We start from the raw sequence: 21026 nt of genomic DNA, 5'->3' as shown, positions 1-21026 counted from the left end.
CTGCTGCCTCCTGACTGATGCCCGACTGTCAGCTGCGGCATTTAGCTTCAATCGGTGAGAGATCGGAGCGTTAAAAGATCCCAGACGTCTGGAGCGACGTTTGGACGGTTGCTTTTATCCAATGATTAACATATGTCTACATAAAACTGCAACAGTCTTGAAATAGTTTTAGGTCTTTATTCTTTTTACTTGTAAAATGTTTTTATTTGGTTCATTAAAAGCAGAAACAACAGGGTGTTCAGTTTTATCCTTTAGCAATATAAACACCATCATACATTTAGTGTTTAAACAGAATACTGATCAGAAGAGCAGATTGACTCCCTCATGGATGCTGTATTAAATTTGACCTTACTTGAACATGTACGTTTCCCTCTCCCTAAGCAAGTAACCTTCACCACATTATTCCCATACTAGCTTGGGAACTAGTTTATGTAATGATGCATAAAATACACGGTTCTGCACCTTTTGATATGTTTAAATCAAGAGTATTTGATCGTAACATATAAAGCAATATGTTTTTCTCAATTTTTTAAAAATAATTTTATCAGCTTATTAGTGGTGGAACAGTTGACAAAATCCATGGTTCAGTTCGGTTCACGGTTTCGTGGTCACGGTTTTCAGTTCGGTTCGGTATATGTTGATTGTTACCCCGAAATCCCATAAAAATTTAAGAAATTAATGAAAAAAAAAAAAAATGAATGAATTGTAATTATTTTTAATGATTCGCGGAAACCATGGATCATTTCCGCATGTTTTGCTGCTTTGAATTTAATCATCTCGCGCATGCCCTCTACGATCTCCAAGGAACTCAGAGTGGACGGGAGCCACAGTGGAGGCTGTAGGCTTTGCTTTGTGCAGGCGGTCTGGAGCGCAGCGGAGCGCTGACGGAGTATGAGGGATTTCGGGGTTAGCCTGACATGTTGGTGCACAATGCTTGCACACTGTTGCACTTTTATCCACAACTTTCTTTCCGTCGTCATCGTAGGTCACTCTAAATGCAAAGTGGTCCCATACAGCAGACCTATAATACCCACACAATTCTCCACAACAACTCATTTTTTTCTGCTACACCCGGCTACGCTGCTTCGCTTCTTCTTCTTCTTGTTTACTACTGGTGGTTGGCTTTGGTCGCAGTACCGCCACCTTCTGCTCTGGAGTGTACACGCTTCGCCTATGAGAAAAAGGAGCAGCGCATGAACCAAACGCAACACACACGAACCGAACCGAGACAGTCGGACCGAACGGTTCGGACGGTTTTCATAAACCGTTCCATCCCTAGTTTACATAGTAAATGAGTACATAGAGTATTTGATCATAACCTATAAAGCAATATATTTTTCTCAATTTCTTAAAATAATTTTATCAGCTTATTCAACTGTAAAAAAAGCGCAAAGTTAAAAAATAAAGAATTAAATGATTGTGGATTTTCTCATTTAAAAGTCATGGCTACAAGTTAAGTCCTCCCGGCCAGTAAGTGGCGCCCTCTTGCTCATCCACTCTCTTTTTGTTTTGTGCCGTTTCTCAATTCACAAGAACGCGAGTACAGACCCGTGTCATCGCCAAGTATGTTCTTGAGAAGAACACAGCAAAGTGTGGACTTGGTGAGAACGGAGCACGGAGCATAAATATGTGTCAATTGGAAAAGATGCGTACTTTTCCTATCAAGTTTAACTGATGATTCAAACAAAAAAACAAAATGTAACGGGTTTTTCTTTTTTTTCCCCATTAGATAATTGCAGCGTTATACTGTAGATGCACAGCATAATGCTGCCAGCACCATGCTCACACAACTCTTGGATTCTAATGCCTCACCTTTCCAAACCACCGGAATACCTCAATATCCATTTGGACTGATTGTTTAATTAGTTTTTTTTTTTTAAAGTGGAGTATTTCTGAATAAAACTTTGAGCCAATTTAAATTAAATTAGGTTCTAGCATGATGAGCTATGGCTGTTTCTTACCATCCGAACCAATTTCATTTAGAATTAGGAGAACATTATGGTGCAATGGTTTCATTTCCTATGTTTTTTGGGGAATTTGACCCTAATCTCCTGGAATGGGCTTTATCTCGACCTGGATGGAAAGTTTGATTCACTATTGTCATAAGTTGTGTTTGTTTATATAAACTTTACTGATTCAGCAGTCAGATATCAGTCCAGAGTTAGAAAAGATGTTTGAGCTTGATAATGGAGGTTCATTTAAGTATTAGTGGATAAAGTTAAAATCCCCTCCAAATCTGAACCTGTTTTTAAACTGTATTATAGTTTTTTTTTTTTTTAATAAGTTTCTTCTGTTTTAGAAACGGAACAGCTAAATTATTACATTACAGCCAAAGGATGCAAAGTTCCCGGCAGACCTACATATTGTTATGAAGGTTAAAAGCTGGTAGATAAATGGATTGTTTATGGTTGTGATGCTGCGATTGGTGTAACCTAGTTTTAGCCGCCTGCTGGTTATTCTGACCGTCAATAAGAGTGGAAATGTTCTGCTGTGTTTAACCCTACTGCTGCTGCTGTCAGTAGAGGACAAACACACAGTGGGCCAGCTGGACTGCACTTCTGGACACCTGCCGTGTTTTTTTCTTCTTAATTACAGCATTATGTTTATGTTTCTGAGTTTATATATAAAGGAGACATCATCCAGCCTCTTAGCTGTGGCTCTCTTCTTCCAGAGGATGAGTTAGATAAGTAAATGTGGCTACTGGATTAAATCTGACCTCGTTTTGTTTTCAGCGATGAAAAGTCAAACGTTTAAACTGCCGACTGTTTGTTTGTCATCTGCAGCAGCGTAACAGAGACCACCTTCGACCTCCGCGGAGACGTCCACAGTGGAGGGGGTCTTCCAACAAGCAAGGTGACCAACCTGCTAGCCTTTATCCTCAATGCTGCCCTGAAGGAATCTGTACATTTAGGCTGAGGCTTTTTGTATTTTTTTTTTTTTTTTTTTTAAATAGGATGTGAAGTACTCTTAGAAGTATGGAGAACAGGGGGATTTTTGGTTCTGTTTATTGTTTATTTATTTTAAGGTACGGTTAATTTAGCATAACTGAAGTTTCTAGATAATAAGCTATTGATTGAAGTGACTGATTCACCAATGAAAGGGGAAAAGTTGCATGTTTATGATGCAGAAATTTTGTGTGATGCGGTTTTATTCAATCGATACTCATAATTATTAAAAAACTAAACAAAATCAAGCTGAAATTTGAATAAAGAGGAATAAGTCATTGGCTGACTACACTTTTTACAATCACTGGTGAACAACAAATTAATGCTTGCAATCAACAAAACAAAAAAAACAAAAAAAAACACAAACACCTAAATTTGCAAATAATTTACCTTTGTTACCAGCATGGAAATATTTGACATCACTTTTTTTTCCTAGCATTTCAAGGACATGATTCCAAATTTCTTTTATATTTTAATAGGGATGCACGATATAATCGGCGCCCTATCGGTATCGGCCTTAAAACTGAATATCGGACATCGGCCACCCCACCGATATTTAACCAGATATTTGATCAGCTTCTGAGTTTCTAAAGTCTAAAAAAAAAAAAATACTACTTCTTCTTCTTCCTAAAAAACTTCTTTTTTACAGACTTAAAAACTTATTGATACAAAAAATATTGATACATTAAAATATCACAATATCTTCATATTCTGATATATTGCCATTTAAAAACACCATATCAATCTCTTTTGCTAATGAAATATTGCTATATGTCATCATTATGGTACGAAATTCCCCCGAAAATTCACGAAATGTTGCCATATTTTTATATGTTGATATATTGACGCGGTATCGATCTATTTTACTAACAAAATCTCACAAGAATTTGCAAAATATCACGAGAGTTTGTAACAGAACGATGAAATTTCACGAGATTTTGAAAGTAAAATAGATCGATACCGCGTTTTTAAAAATCAATTTGATATCAGCATATGAAAATATATTTGAGTATATTATTTTTCGAAGTGTCAGAAATGGATAACAAAACTGCTATTTTCAATGACTACTTATTTTTGTCCAGCTTTAACATCAGTATCAATATCGGTTATCGGCTACATGGGTTTTAAAATATCGGCATATCGGATATCGGCCAAAATCCCAATATCGTGCATCCCTATATTTTAATAATACCAATTTCCTCAGGATTGACCAAAATCTACCCAAATTCCTTTCTAAAATCAGTGCCATTTCTATTACTATAGCGTAAAGGCTAAAATGACTGAATACAGTAAAAACTAAACTCTGCTAATGTTTTATTTGTGTATTTATAAGCAGACCTGTGTGGGTTTTTGTCTTAAATGTCTTTTCAATCAATCAAGTTTATTTGTATAGCCCTTTACAATAGCCAAATGGTACCCAAAGTGCTTTACAACAAAGCCATAAAACAATACATAACAAATTAAATAAAAAATTAAATGTCTTTTAATTTCTTTATTCTAATTGCTTTTTAAAAAGGGGGATTTCTGTTCCGTTTAAAGTGAAAACTTTCTATGTTTTGTCGTTTGCAGAGCTCAGGGAAACTGGAGATGGAGAGAGGCATGGTTAAACCCATGATCAGAGGAGAGCAGCAGGACAGCAGGTCAGACAACTTCTTCTGACTTCATCCAGCCATTTTCTCGGCCAGTCTTCCAACGGTGTTTTCTTCTCTCCTCAACAGGTCCCAGGACCTTTCAGCAGACAGGACAGAGCTGACTCTTCCAGCCAGCATCGACTTTAGAGAAAACTGTGAGCATCTCCGCCGGCCTGTCGCTCAATAGCTGGAAACTATTGAACCTTTATTTTAGTCTCTTTCAATCTGACCTGACTGAAGTGTAAATGTTAGTAAACGGTGTCTGCAAGTTATAAAAGGTATTTAACCCTTTAAAGCCAAGTGTATCATATTTGATACATGAGATTTTCAGACTTCTGTATCACCAGTGTGATATTTTTGTTCTTGAAAACTGACTTAAAGGAATAGTACACCCAAAACATGATTAGCCTTCATTTTCTACTCACCCCCATGCTGAACAACACCCTGGAGTACTTTTTTGATATCTCAAATGCATCTGGAGATCTGGGAGGCTTCTTGCTGTCTGCTGACATTCAAATAATGGAGGTCTATGGCGCCCGAGGCAGAAAGGTCCATAAAAGTCCACAAAAAACGTGTCAATATTCCTCCATACTGCTCGTCCAATGTATTCCAAGTGTCCTGAGTGGGTAGCATCCAGAATTTACTCGAAACGAAGTCATTCAGAATGTTTTTAGAGCATAAACAGTAGTGTATAGGATTTCCTGAAAGCGCTACGGAAGCCGGCAGACCAAACCAGATGAAAGTGCGCATTCAGCGTCTGCTCTGCCGATAATGCAAGCGTAGAAGAAGAAATGTGCTGTTTACCTGTGCAAAGAAAGAAACAACGAAAGAAAAATGTCTGAGGACTTCAGTGTTGAGGAAGAGCATGAGTTCTTTGCTGAGCTGAATGCACACTTTCGTCTGGGTTGGTCTGCGGCGGTTTCCGTAGCGCCGTGAACGCGCTTTCAGGAAATCCTATACACTACTGTTTATGCTCTAAAAACATTCTAAATGACTTCGTTTCGAGTAAATTATGGACGCTACCCACTCAGGACACTTGGAATACATTGGACGAGCAGTATGGAAGAATATTGACACGTTTTTTGTGGACTTTTATGGACCTTTCTGCCTCGGGCGCCATAGACCTCCATTATTTGAATGTCAGCAGACAGCAAGAAGCCTCCCAGATCTCCAGATGCATTTGAGATATCAAAAAAGTACTCCAGAGTGTTGTTCAGCATGGGGGTGAGTAGAAAATGAAGGCTAATCATGTTTTGGGTGTACTATTCCTTTAAAACCTCAAAAAACATGAATTGATTCTCTTTCGGACGTATTGATGCATCGGATCGTCGGCTATTAGATCGATGCATCAATACAAAATGATTATTATTTACACCCCTATAAATCCCAGGATGTTTTCTGTGCGGAACCGCCTGCGCTTCAATCTTTTCTGTCAAGTTTTAGACAAGCTGTACACGATCAGACGCATGTAGTGAAGAGAAAAGGTATAAAAGATTACACAGAAATGCCGAATGTATTAAAATAGATGCAATTAAATGTTCTAATTTAACTTTTAAAATATTTAGGATTTTTGTTTTATTTAGGCTTTAAAAGATTAATAAAATCAGCAAAAATATTAACCTTTACAAAGACATAATTACATCTGACAAAATCAAACACATCTGAGTGCCCAGTTAAAAACTTTGTTTTTGTGAAAAAGCTGTCTCCTAAAAAATACATGCTTTAAGCCTATATTTGCTATTTTTGTTTGTGAGAAGGACCTGAGTCAGCGATGACATAGACATCAGTCAGTGTGTGTAATTAAGTGGTAAAACGGTGTGCCTTAAAACCTTTCCTGTCAGTTTATGCTCTAACAATAGACCTTAAATGGTCCAAATGAACAGCTCACTGCTCTTGCTGACACATCTGCGAACGTCGGCGCAGTCTATGCCGACTCTGTACAAGGTGCTCACAAAGCTACCTTTATTCAGGGTTCCCGCGGGTCCTTAAAAAGTCTTAAAAGGCATTGAATCCTTCAAAATAAAACTAAGGCCTTAATTGGTATTAAAATGTCTTAAATTAGTCTTTCGTAGGTCTTAATTTTTTTAAACATCATAAATAGGATTATTTTTATTATGATTTATTTTTGTAATCTAAATAAAACGTTAAAATTTCCATTTTTTTTTTTTAATACAAAAAAAAAAATAATGGTTCGCCATTATTGGCTCCGTCCCGATAGCGGAACCAATGAAAGCGTTGTTGCGGCTGGAACATTTGGGAGATGCACCATTAACTTTTTGTCTGGAAAATATGAGCAAGTGTAAATATAACGAAAATTGGTTATCCAGCCAAGAGTTTTCTCCATGGCTAAAACCAGGGAACATACATGAGGCAAAGTGGATTTTGTGCAAGAAGTCATTCAAGCTCAGAACGATGGGAATTAAGGCAGGGGAGTCGCACATGGGAAGCACGAAACACAAAGCGTCAAAATCGGGTTACCGAGAAACAGCCGGTATTTCTCAGTTTAGTTCCACCCTTGTCTCTGCAACGCCTCCACTTATCACCAAATCAAACATACTAAGAAAATGATACAAAGAAAAATAGCTGCAAAAAAGACTTAGCACTGGTTGTGTTGGGGCTTTAAAACTGATTTGTTTTGTTCCCTGCTAAAACAAAGTTTGTGAATTCAGTTAAATAATTGTTCAAATATACAGGTGCTGGTCATAAAATTAGAATATCATGAAAAAGTAGATTGATTTCAGTAATTCCATTTAAAAAGTGAAACTTGTATATTATATTCATACATTACATACAAACTCATATATTTCAGATGTTTATTTTGTTTAATTTTGATGATTACAAATGACAACAAATGAAAATCTCAAATTCATCATATCAGAAAATTAGAATATTACTGAAGACCAATAAAAACAAAGGATTTATAGAAATGTTGGCCAACTGAAAAGTATGAACATGAAAAGTATGAGCATGTACAGCACTCAGTATTTAGTTGGGCCTCCTTTGGCCTGTATTACTGCAGCAATGCGGCGTGGCATGGAGTCGATCAGTCTGTGGCACTGCTCAGGTGTTATGATAGCCCAGGTTGCTCTAATAGTGGCTTTTAGCTCTTCTGAATTGTTGGGTCTGGTGTATTGCATCTTCTTCTTCACAATACCCCATAGATTTTCTATGGGGTTAAGGTCAGGAGAGTTTGCTGGCCAATTAAGAACAGGGATACCATGGTCCTTCAACCAGGTACTGGTAGCTTTGGCACTGTGTGCAGGTGCCAAGTCCTGTTGGAAAATGAAATCTGCATCTCCAAAAAGTTGGTCAGCTGCAGGAAGCATGAAGTGCTCTAAAACTTCCTGGTATGTGGCTGCGTTGACCCTGGACCTCAGAAAACACAATGGACCAACACCAGCAGATGACATGGCACCCCAAACCATCACTGACTGTGGAAACTTTACACTGGACTTCAAGCAACGTGGATGAAGTGCCTCTCTTCTTTTCCTCCAGACTCTGGGACCTTGATTTCCAAAGGAAATGCAAAATTTACTTTCATCAGAGAACATGACTTTGGACCACTCACCAGCAGTCCAGTCCTGTTTCTCTTTAGCCCAGGCAAGACGCTTCTGACGCTGTCTGTGGTTCAAGAGTGGCTTGACACAAGGAATGCGACAGCAGAAACCCATGTCTTTCATACGTCTGTGTGTGGTGGTTCTTGAAGCACTCACTCCAGCTGCAGTCCACTCTTTGTGAATCTCCCCCACATTTTTGAAGGGGTTTTGTTTCACAATCCTCTCCAGGGTGCGGTTATCTCTCTTGCTTGTACACTTTTTTCGACCACATCTTTTCCTTCCCTTCGCCTCTCTATTAATGTGCTTGGACACTGAGCTCTGTGAACAGCCAGCCTCTTTAGCGATGACCTTTTGTGTCTTGCCCTCCTTGTGCAAGGTGTCGATGGTCGTCTTTTGGACAACTGTCAAGTCAGCAGTCTTCCCCATGATTGTGTAGCCTATAGAACTAGACTGAAAGACCATTTAAAGGCTTTTGCAGGTGGTTTGAGTTAATTAGCTGATTAGAGTGTGGCACCAGGGGCCATCAATTTTGAACCTTTTCACAATATTCTAATTTTCTGATATGATGAATTTGAGATTTTCATTTGTTGTCATTTGTAATCATCAAAATTAAACAAAATAAACATCTGAAATATATGAGTTTGTATGTAATGTATGAATATAATATACAAGTTTCACTTTTTAAATGGAATTACTGAAATCAATCTACGTTTTCATGATATTCTAATTTTATGACCAGCACCTGTATCTGTCATTTGTGTGTTTTTAGCTTTCTTCCTGTATGGGAAGTTTTTCAAAATTTGAAACATTAGTGCAATGGTTTATGTTAAAATAAACCTTTGGGTTACATATTTCAAGTGGCATTAAAAACTCTTAAAGTCTTGAATTTAACTTGCCTTATGCGGTAGGAACCCTGCTTTTTATATCTGTATGTGGCGTCTGACTGCGTATAATGGTTCATACTGAACTGTTATAAAAGTGTCAGCGAGCTGAAAAGGCTCCATAGGTTATATCTGGCAGCGACACGCGGCTCAGAACAGGCAGTCATGTGAGAACTCATTCTTATGTTTTTGTTAATCATGCAGGCAAACTTGTTTGACGTAGCCTTTGCATTCTAGGAAATAAAGGCATTTTCTCGGGGGAAACGTAGGAAGAGGTAACTTGATGATGAATCCAGAAACGTGGGTGTGGATCAGTGTGTACAATCCGCTCAATTATGTTAGACAGACATAAATACTAGTGGTTGAAATGTTAACATTGTCTGATCAGGATAACAAAGGTTAGTTCAGCTTATAGGAGACCCCAAAAAAACAAAAAATGACATAAAAAAAAAATGCTTTAAGTTTTTACAAAGGATAGTACAGTTTTAGAATTTGGTTAAAGATCAGTTCTGGCAATAAAAAAGAAAAGGCCATTATTTCAGGAATTTAGACTTTATTTATTAGAATTGCTCTTTAATTAAATGTTGAATTCCTTTAGCTGCACATTTCTGTAAATGTTTTCTGTTCATTTTTCTGACGAATGACTGTTCTCTTCTTATAGATGACAACAAAATCCCTTTTGTCTTGAATTAGGTTTAAATAACCTAGAATTGTTTTTATAAATCAGTGAAAAAGAAGTATCCTTTCATTTAAAAAAATTGGTAATTTATTTCAATTGTGAACTTATCAATATTTACCCACTACAATATTTTAATAGTTGAATAAAAATTCACAGTTATATTGGTTTTAAAAACTGTTAAAACAGAAGTAAAAAGGTATTAAATTGAGCGTAAGATTTCCTATAATGGACATTTACAAAGGTTATATTTACAGCCCTTTCTTTCCGGTATAATAAAAAGTGACTCATATCAGCTGAAAGCAGTGTTAACATTCATCATTTAAACATGCTTCTTGTTTTTATTTAACAGATCTTTAAAGAATGTTGTAGCAACTATATAAAAAAGGCTGATTAATGATTTTAGGTGTCATATATTTATAGATTTGCCCTTTTGTTGTTAATGTTTAGAACTATGCTGGTTTTAGTTTATAGCTTTAGTCCCAAACGGGTTTGAAAGCAGGTCTGTCTGAAACAGGGTGTTTCCCCACAGTTTCCTTCAGCTGTTTGCTTTGTCTTTGTGCACCTTTATGTTTGTTGACCTTCCTCCAGCTTTTGTGTGTTCTGTATGTTTGGCGTAGAGTGAGCTCATCTATTTTTCCAGGCAGAGATGCAAACCTGCCCACCCACAATGCACTGGGAGTGAAACACTTCTCCAGTTGGCTTGTTAGCGGTGCGGGTGACGCACACACACTGTAGCAGCCCCGTCAGACGCTCTGCTCTGATCTTTAGGCTTTAGATGAGAAATTAGAAAAAAAACTCAGGCTAAGTAGCAGCTGCAACCAGTTTGGGTTCAAATACTTTTCAAAGCAATTTAAAGTTAAAGAAACAGAATTGGGCATGGCAAGTGGTTTACTGGGGAATCCCACATGGGAAGGTGGAGCCAAGTTCTGCACCAGTTACCTTAAATCTGAATCGCTGTGGGAGAAGATCCTCGCTGTTTACATCGACTCCAGAGGGAAACACAAGGCGTCTATATTGGTTTTAAAAAGAGGAAGTAAAGTCATAGTAAAATAATAATGAAAAAAATAATTAAACACGTTTCCTTCATGTTTTTTTATTTTCAGTTACAAATTTTTTTCATAAATCACAGTCTGCAGGTCAAACTTCACAGAATCGCAGGAAGTGGTGTTACCGATTGAAAACGCCAGATTGTTGTAAATTAAAATGTCATATGGCATAAGGACAATAAAGGTAAACGTAGCCCAGAATGTAAAGACTTCTTAGACTAAACTGATGGATTCGGATAACAAACTTTAGAGAAATTAGATCCTCATGACCAAACTTAATACCCATTTTAACTAATCATTGGTTTTTGAGGAAACAAAAAAAAGTTTAGTCTAAATTCAAATCAAATCTCCAAGTCTCACAAGCAATAGATACATCCGAAAATAATTAAGATGTTATATTTTGATTGATTGTACAGTGATTTAAAAAAAAGAAAAAGAAAAAGATATATTGTCTTATATGGTACTTTTTTGGGTACACTGTCAACATGGATATTGAAGTTAACCATTCACATTCATCTGGACTTGGTGAACTCGACTAATCAAATAGCACCTCTGGGATGTGGTGGAGCAGGATCCTTTGAAACTTTACATTTAATGTATGATGCCATCTTATTTAATTGGAAAAAAAACTCTAAGAAAAGTTTCCACCGCCTCGTTTTATCAAATAAAGCGATCCACAGTTTTTTCATGTTTTCTGGAAAAGTTTAGACTGTAAGTCTTTTCCAGGTGTGTATGGGGATGGAAAAGTCAGAAAGTAGAATGTTGTAAAACACTCGATTCCCCATTTTAGCCCCATTTAGACTACCCTTGAAAAACTGATCCGGTCCGAGCTCGGATCAGTTAACCAGGCCGTTTACAAATCACGCTATCTCGGTTCCTCGACTCCTCGCCTCTCAGTGACGATCTGCGGTATTACTGCCAGTATTAAAGGAGGAAATCAAGCAGTCTGTGGCGGTAATGCACCAAAAGTTGTTTGCCAACCGCCATAAAACACAAGAAGAAGAGGATGTAGAAAGAGGGAATCAAGCAAATCAAAATGCCGGCGCCCGTCACATTCAAAAAGTTATGCTTGATTATTATTGCTGTACTTCGGTGTTATTATTTAAAATGCCATTATTTAAAATGTTGTGTGGAGAAGATTTAGATTGTTGTTTATAGTTGAAGAAGAAGTTGTTGTTCTTCTTCTGTTTCTGGAGGGGCATTACCGCCAACTACTGGAATGGAGTGTGAATCGCGATGTGCAGCCAGACTGAGATGACGCGTTCTGCTCATGCGCTCTTGTTATCAGAGAACCAAGCCGAGCCCACCTCTGGAACTGGTCTGCACTGAGCTCGGTTCGGTTGTGTCTAACTCGGTTCAGTTCAGTTTGCTTTGCATTTACACGCGATAAGTTATCTCAGTTACTGAGCTCGGCACGGTTTTTAAATGCTGTATATGTGTCTAAATGAGCCATTTTTCATCTGCGGTTTGTGATGCATCCCTGCTTCAACACAGCTGAATCAAATGAATGGCTTGAAAAGGTAATCAATCATTTGATTCAGCTGTGTTGAAGCAGGGATGCATATAAAATCTGTAGGACAGTGGATCTTGAGGACCAGGGTTGGAGACCACTGCTCTAAATGATCATTATTCATTCATTAGGGAAGAGGCACACAATAAATGGACAATATAGTTTTAAATCTGCCTCCCACTGTCCTCTACTGCCCCTATCAGACTATAATTAACTACATTTTGATGCTAAATCACGCTTTTTCCTTCCAGCTGAGGACACCTTCCTGTCAGCCATCATCAACTACACCAACAGCTCCACGGTCCACTTCAAGCTGTCACCCACTTACGTCCTGTACATGGCCTGCCGTTACGTCCTGTCGCCCACCTACCGGCCCGACATGTCCCCCTCTGAGAGAACGCATAAAGTCATCGCCATCGTCAACAAGATGGTGAGCATGATGGAAGGAGTCATCCAGGTTAGTAACCCTCTCCTCCTTTATTGAACGAAACATCATGAGTCATTTTTCACTTGGTTTCACCGTCCTCTGCTCCTGGCGGTCTTGCAGGTTTTCTCCACCTTCCTATGTTTGTTGAAATAAGGGAATGTTGTGTTTATACATCTTTACTCTTACATACTACAGTCAGTAGTTGTAAGGTGCATTTGCATATGCTCGCCTCTTGCCTCCTTTTGCTCCTGGTGTTTTGTGTTAACAGTCCGTTTCAGAAGTTTTGAGCAAACAGGAAACGATCGCAGCTCTGCTGTAAAGATGTTTTCTAGGTTCCTTACGACCATTTCCACACCCCGTTAGCACGGTTCCATGCTAGCGCGGTTCCACGCTAGCGCGGTTCTAAAGTACTGCTTCTCTCTAGAGGGAATCAAGCAAATCAACATGGCAGTGCCTGTAACATTCAGGAAGTTTGGATATAATTGTGACATTTTGTTTGCGGAGAGTGAGGCGTAGAAGGTGAATTGGTGAATTTACTTGACAGTCTGCTTTTGGGAACTGGATACGACAAACAATAGTCTAATCAGGGCTTACAGATGCAGGAAACGACGACAGGAGTTGAGGCTAATCTCACTGCCAAGCAGAATCATTACGGGAAATCGTGTGGCACAGTAGGAAGGTAGTATTTTCATGAATGTCTGAAGTTTCATGATTATGTAGGCTGGCTGTAAGGAGATGACGCAGGCTGCTCCTGCCTCTCTTTTTTTATCTGGTAACCGAGCCTGAACTGAGCAGCGCTGATTGATCTCGGCACGGTTTGAAAAGGGTAATGGAAATGGGGCTCATGTCTAAGAAGTTTATTTTTATGGAACAAAAAAGATCCTATGCCTGAGAACCTCATCCTCCTTTTTTTCCTATCCAACTAGGTCCACTGTCAGACTGGTTATTTTTTGCTTCAATAAAATAAATGCTTTTCTTTCCTGCAACCAGTAGCTTCAAGCAGCCTCATTATCTGACATAAAACATAATTTCCATCGATTAATGGATCCTCCACCTGTGTTCAGAACATCTGTAGCGCTACACCATGTAGAATTACTGCTTAGCTAATTGTAATCAGCATCTAAACTTAGAAATCCTATAGGATCAGTACAGATGTTACAAATATTGTTTCAAGTGGTCTTTTTAAATAAAATGCTAATATTAAGGATATCTGGAATGAATGCTCCATAAACCCAGCTGGAAATGGTCATTGTTTCCGTGATGATAAATATTTAAAAAAATAGCAGATTTAGGTTCATGTTACAGTTGAGGAATTTTGTCAGTATTAAATTATTAAAGCATAAAAACTTATTTCCATCCCAGGTGACAAAGGAGAATGAATTTGGTTAACTTTACAGTGAATTTCCTACTTATTTATCCTTTAATTATTCTTTAGTACTTGCTGTCCTGATGATTTCACACAACTTTATCTGATGCTGAGAAAAAAGCCCTTTATTGCTTGAAAAATCTACAAACATCCAAATTAGCAAATGTCTTGATAGCGAGTAAAAAAAAAAGCTGACGCTAAAAAAATTTTTAAAAAATCCCTTACCCTGGATTTATACTGGAGAGCAAAATCATGTTACTTAATTTCTAAACCCATCAAGCTTAAAGATAAAGTTTCTATAAAAACTAAAAGATCCTTGATTTGTATCGTCCTCCCCCCTGTTGTCCCCCATCTCTTCAGGTGGACAGCTGCTGTTTGTATCCAGCTGTGCTCTAATAATGAAGAGGGAATTAAATGTTAGCTGTGAAAAGGACCCAGTTAGAAGAAATCTGTTTAGACTTTCACATTCATCCGCTAAATGTCCATGAACTCATTCTGGGTTGCATTGTAAACCATGTGTGACCCATAGTGTCTCTGTGTTTACATACCGTGTCCATACTGTAGCTGTTGACGTGTTTTCTCTCTGTCCTGTAAACGTGTCCTCCTCTTCCTCCTCCTCCTCTTCCACTTCCTTCTGTCCAGGAGATTGCTGAAGGGGATCAGGTAGGAAACCACACCATGATATGGCTGCCAAAGACTCTCTCCTCTCTTTACTGCTATTTTTTTATTCTGTTTGGGTTGGGCGATGCTGGAAAAAAAAAGTTAAAAGAAATCAGGAGGCACCAAAACTTAATTACCAATTCTAGACTTTAGGAAAGGCACTAATATTTGACACAGATTAGATGCTTGAAATGTGACATTGCCACTGAGAAAATAATTCAAAAGATACTTTAGGAAAATCCATCTTATCCTCCTACAGAGGTCTTTAGAGATCTTAGTGGGCAGTAGCCAGGTTGTTTAGCTCCTGGGAGTGTTTACAGAGCTGAATCTCCTCCCAAAGACGATTCAGGGCAATTCACATCATCTTTCGACCCCAGCTACCACATCTAAGAAGGCAGTGATTGCCAAAATTATCAGAGGGATGAAAGGCACTGATAAATCAGGAGCTAAACAACCTGGTTATTTCCCACCGTAACCTCAGAAGTAAAGAAGGCATCATAAAGAGGTTGAAAGGTATCAAGTTAGATTTGATCTACTTTGTTGTTGTAAATCTAATATCAGTTTAATGGCTTAAAATTTACTCCAGCAGCTTTAAAACAGAGGTAATTTCCTTTATTATTACCGTCTTATTACAGGATAATTGTGATGAGAAAGGGGAGAAATGTTTGCTTCTCAAACGCCACAAAATCCACCGCTTTCAAAGACGATGCCAACATTTCTGATCAACCGTATAATGAGCCTTTAATCACTGGGGGACTAAGTGTGGTTTAGATACTGAGCCAGTGTTTGCCAAATTGACAGCAGTATAATTGAGGCCCTTTACACACCGGCTTAAGAACACTATCATGCATCCATATTTAAATCCTGAAACAATGAGCTCCTCTCTGCATGTATTTGTGGCGCTGCTGTGCTCTGGTTCCCTGATGGGTTTTTCTATCGCTGTGTGGTTTTTGTCGGCCTCCCCTATGTGTGAGGTGGATTATAAAAACAGTGTTGGAAAATTCATGAACCAGTATCCGAGCTTAGATTTCCTCCATGCCCTCCTCCATCCTCATTACCAAATGTTACCACATGATCATTTAGCCCATTGGATCCCAAACTCTACTTGTTGGGCACCCCTTTGATTTGAAAGAAAGTTTTTATGCCCCCTCGCAGTAAACCATAGCGCAATGAATTAAACCACAATCCACTTAAAATCTTAAATGTTTATTTTACGCAGACATGTTTACTTTACTATGTAATATAGGGGTGGAACGGTTCACAAAATCCATGGTTCAGTTCACGGTGTCGTGGTCACGATTTTCGATTTGGTTCGGTATATGTTGATTGTTAGGAAAATCTATTATGTCTTGTATAGTACAACGCGTGTTGCACAAGGCTTTTTTTAATTTTTTATAAAGTCAAACATTTACATGAAAAAATATAAATAAAAAATAAATAGCAAAGGTGAACATGAACAGATAAAGATCAATTACAATAAAAGAAAAACAACTAACAGGGGATTTATCTCGGCAAACATTTAAAATAGACAGAGCCATAGAAATAATAAAAACAAAAAGGTGGATTCAGTTAAAATAGCAGATGTTTGGAGAAATCAAGTCTCAATTTATTGGCATATTTGTCATTTTTTATCTTAAGAGAAGAAAAATAGATTTTAAAGTCATTCATAAACCAATAAAAAGGAAGGTTTAGAATTTCTCCATTTAGCACAGTGGATATGATATTTACCCAACAGCAGGAGGACATTAATAGTATAAGAAACAGGCTTGGGAAGATGGTCCATATAAAAAATGACATCATTTAGTGCAAAAGGGGTGTTGCACAATGCTTGCACACTGTTGCACTTTTATCCACAACTTTCTTTCCGCCGTCATCGTAGGTCACTCTAAATGCAAAGCGGTCCCATACAGCAGACCTATAAAGTGCTGCTATGGCCACTCGCCAAACCCACACAATTCTCCACAACAACAGATTTTTTTTCTGCTACACCCGGCTACGCTGCTTCGCTTCTTCTTCTTGTTTACTACTGGTGGTTGGCTTTGGTCGCAGTACCGCCACCTTCTGCTCTGGAGTGTAAACGCTTCGCCTATGAGAAAAAGGAGCAGCGCATGAACCGAACGCAACACACGTGAACCAAACCGAGACAGTTGAACCGAACGGTTCGGACGGTTTTTCATAAACCGTTCCATCCCTAATGTGACAGAATTCAACATAATGCTAGGTTTAAACACCAAACACCTTATTCAGCAACCTGCACAAAGAAAGACACAGAGAATTTGAGTATAATTCACTTGCAAGGAGAGGGGATCAGAGACTGCATTCAGCTACAACCTCCAACCCACTCTGAAGCAGTCTCTGTCTTCCAAGCTTTTATTTGGAATGCCCTGGTTACAATGTGGTCTCAACCGCTAAGGGGAGGGGATCACAGAACCCAGTTGAAACCAGAATTTTCGTACAACATCATACAACATCATAAGATAAGGAAAGTTTATTTCCACATGTGGTGTGTGCAACTCTGCGGTGTGTGCAACTCTGCGCAGCTCTCCGAGTTTCACAACATTAACCCAGCTTTGACCCCAGCAACCTCCTGCACAGGCTTACAACAAGTAAAGTTCAACAGCTTTCAACACTCTTTGTAATATAAGTAAGATAGAGATAACAAATGGGTATAATATGATTAAAGTAGAATAACTTATGTACAATTAATCCAACACATAATTTTCTTTTAACCCACACCACCCTGCACCCCCAACCCCACCCACCCGCCATGGAGCACACACACCATTCTGGGAACCATGACTATAGATGGTGTGACGGTTACATTTAACCTGGACTGCTGTTTTTAAAACATAAGAATTTCAGGATTTAAACAACCCATGCACAATTTGGAGGCGTGTGCTCTTTCCAATACATATGAAACTTTATTTTTCCAGCCCATCTGTTGAATATTGTTAATTTATGAGGGATGATGACGGCATGGTATGTAGTGGTATTTGTCGAGACCGTAATAGTCGCAGCGAGGTCACAGATATAATAAAAAATGCTCAGCAGCTACGCCCTCTAGTTGTACTGCATTAGTTTGTTTTTAGATCTACCAGCCTGATATGGGGGAGTGATTAGGGCGTATCCTCGACAGGAGGGCAGTACGGCTGATCTAGCTTCACATTCTGTCACACCCCATCCATGCAGATGTGTTCAGGTGCACACATTATTAATGAACTGCTACTGCTATGAAGCTTCTGCTGCATCCGGACCCCAGATATGCTGCAGCCGATTTCTAGGATGTTAGTCTAATTAGAAAGGAGGCATAGGGGGCAGGAAGGGTTTTTGTTTATTTACATTACTTAAATGCAAACTAGTTGTATAGATGACAAACATATTTTAACAATGTCTTTTTCTACAAAATCAAAAATTAGCACAAATTTATGAGTTTAAGGATCTTTTCCTTTTTTTTTTTTAAGTTTTGTAACAGAGTCAAAATCCAAATCAAAATCAGATGATTTTTACTATAAAGTCACATCGCTCAACCTTTTGAATCTTCTGCTTCCTTTACTCTTATCTTTCTCTGTGCTTTGTTTTTTATTTTTTTATCAGCCCATCATTGTTGCTGCTGCTCCTTTTTTCTCTCCTCAATCTAACAGAATGTCCAAAACACAGCCATAACTAAACATCCTGTCCACAGCTGGAAAACTAAGCAACAACAGCAACATCAGCCTAACTAATCTCATTTAGCTTCCTGGAACCTACCTGGTACTAAAACCCAAATAATCCCAGAAAGCAACCACTCTTTGTCCTCGTTGCTCCATCTTTAACTCTGGCATCGGTCTCTCTGTTGTTTGTGCGACATCTTACTTCTCCTCAGCAGTGTGGATGAGGAAAAACAGTCACACCCTTATGACCTTCTCCACCTCATCTGCTTCTATTGTCTGTTTGGAAACTCATTAAAAATGTTCCAACATCCATCCGTGTTTCAAACCTGTTTTTATTTTTGGATGCACTTGGTTCAAGCTTTCATTCTCTGGCTGTTCTGAAGGTTTTTCTTTTTTAACTTTTATGATTGGTTTCCAAGGCGGGGATAGATGAGTGCAGGGAGAAGAGCTTTGCAGTCCTCTTCCTTTCTGTGTAGGAAGTGGGGGACAGCCAATCAGCTCTTCAGATACTCAGTCATCCATAAATTAATAATATTTGTTCTCTCTGCAAGCAACCAAATTTATTTTCAGCCAGTTTGGATATGCTGTGTCTTTTCCACATGTATAGTAAAGGTTTTTTTTTTCCAAAAAACTGAGTCAATAAAGCTGATTTTATTTAGATCTCTGAAAATTAGAGGTAAGAAGGCTTTTAATTTTCATGTGAAATGAAAAAAATAAAGGACACCAAAGTTTTTTTCTTATATCATCAAAGGAGTATTATAAAATGTATAAAATTAATTTTATAGAGCTATCCTAAATTATTAAAATATTTTAAATGTACTTTCTTTGCTATGATTTAGAGGATATAAAGTGCTGTGTAATGAAATGTTGCCATTAATCGTCTCTTAATAGGGAATTTCAGTTGAATAGTTAGGGTGCTTAAAAGGCAAAGCTCTCTCTCCATAAATGCTGATCCCTTCCATTGTTCAGATTCTCCACATTTGGACGCTTTTGCTTGCAGTGTGAACATGTTTTATGAATCTGCTGTGTGTCTGGTGACGTGCTAACTGGAGATGTGTGTTGGACGGAAAAGGAGAGGTCACTTTTAATAAAAAAAAAACTGTTAATTTTTGCTGTAAAACAGATGAATGAAGAGACCTTTTCTTGGTTTGACCAATCTTCTTCTGGACACAGGCTTTGCTTTAAGGCAGAGGCGTTTGAGGCATGACTCTATCTCTGACATAACAGCTGCTCCCTTTTGGCTGCCTCTCTGTGTTTCTCACCTTCTCTTTAACATCTTCAGCCTCTCCTGCGTCTTGCTGCTCTAACGGCTTCCTCTCTTGTTCTCTTTTTGTCTCCGTGTTGTGGCTGTGATTGGTGTGTTACAGAAACAGAAGAACATTGCAGGAGCGCTGGCTTTCTGGATGGCCAACGCCTCCGAGCTGCTGAACTTCATCAAGCAGGACCGCGACCTGAGCCGCATAACGCTGGATGCTCAGGACATCCTGGCACACCTGGTTCAGATGGCCTTCAAGTCAGTTTTCTGTCTTCTGCTATTCTTTGTTTTAGATTTTCTAAAATCCTTAATTTAATACATTTGAACTATTTTTGGTTCATGATAAAAAAAAAAAATTAAGTTAGTTACAGGATCTGTAATCAATTAACTGCTATTAATCACATTTTAATCAAAAATCGACAAATCACAAAAGCCTTGTTCTACGGAAGAGGATTACGGCCACTGAAAAAAAAAAGTTAACTGATTTTTACATTTTATTTCAGTTTAGTATGGGGAAAAAAGTCAGAATTCTGACTTTAATCTCAGAATTCTGACTTTAATCTCAGAATTCAGACTTTTTTCTCAAAATTCTGACCCTAATCTCAGAATTCTGACTTTTTTTCTCAGAATTCTTTTTTCTCAGAATTCTGACTTTAATCTCAGAATTTATACGTTAATCTCAGAATTCAGACTTTTTTCTCAAAATTCTGACCCTAATCTCAGAATTCAGACTTTAATCTCAGAATTCAGACTTTTTTCTCAAAATTCTGACCCTAATCTCAGAATTCTGACTTTAATCTCAGAATTCTTTTTTCTCAGAATTCTGACTTTAATCTCAGAATTCTGACTTTTTTTCTCAGAATTTTGGATCTTAATGTAGATGGGCACCATGAAGGAAGAGATGTGGGAGCACTCGGCTTCACTGACAAAGATGTGAGTTGTTTGTGGCCAGTGACACATTGGTGGAAAATGACGGAATTAGGCAACTTTTTACATGCCCGAGGGGTCCCCTCATTAATGGAGGAGCAGAAGGTCATTAAAACAAGAGAGCTAGTCTCTAAAACAGACATGGCTATGGCTTGATGCTAACATGATTGTTAGCTGTCAGAATTCTGAGAAAAAAGTCAGAATTCTGACTTTTTTCCCATTTTAAACTGAAATAGAATTTAAAAATCAGTTAACTTTTTTTTTTTTCAGTGGCCGTAATCCTCTTCCATATTGTTCTCTTCAATTATTAAATAAATATTATGAGCAGTAAAACACATTTTATGTTTTTAATGCAGCTATTTAGGTTTTTCAACCAAAATTAACTTCAACTTTTTTTAATGTGTTAAGTCCAAATGATTTCTTAAATTACCCCTAATTTAAGCCAAGTCCCTTAATGTCACTAATCTTTGGGATTTATAGCTGTGTTAAGCT

At 38.1% G+C, this 21026-nt stretch overlaps 1 protein-coding gene across 1 annotated transcript in view; it reads left to right on the top strand.

Moving 5' to 3' along the window:
- afdna (afadin, adherens junction formation factor a) overlaps nucleotides 1–21026 on the top strand; it is a 159532-nt gene that overhangs the window by 72000 nt on the left and 66506 nt on the right. Inside the window, exons 12-17 of the mRNA XM_038272694.1 lie at nucleotides 2784–2901; nucleotides 4533–4585; nucleotides 4664–4731; nucleotides 12501–12706; nucleotides 14685–14705; nucleotides 19720–19865. Coding sequence (XP_038128622.1) covers nucleotides 2784–2901; nucleotides 4533–4585; nucleotides 4664–4731; nucleotides 12501–12706; nucleotides 14685–14705; nucleotides 19720–19865 — 612 coding nt within the window. The remainder of the gene's footprint in view (nucleotides 1–2783; nucleotides 2902–4532; nucleotides 4586–4663; nucleotides 4732–12500; nucleotides 12707–14684; nucleotides 14706–19719; nucleotides 19866–21026) is intronic.

The sequence above is a fragment of the Cyprinodon tularosa genome, unplaced genomic scaffold, assembly GCF_016077235.1.
Source record: "Cyprinodon tularosa strain WSP-4 unplaced genomic scaffold, ASM1607723v1 ctg84, whole genome shotgun sequence".
Lineage (NCBI taxonomy): Eukaryota > Metazoa > Chordata > Actinopteri > Cyprinodontiformes > Cyprinodontidae > Cyprinodon > Cyprinodon tularosa.
Note: the sequence above shows the minus strand (reverse complement) of the source record. Positions and strands in the feature narration are given on the sequence as shown.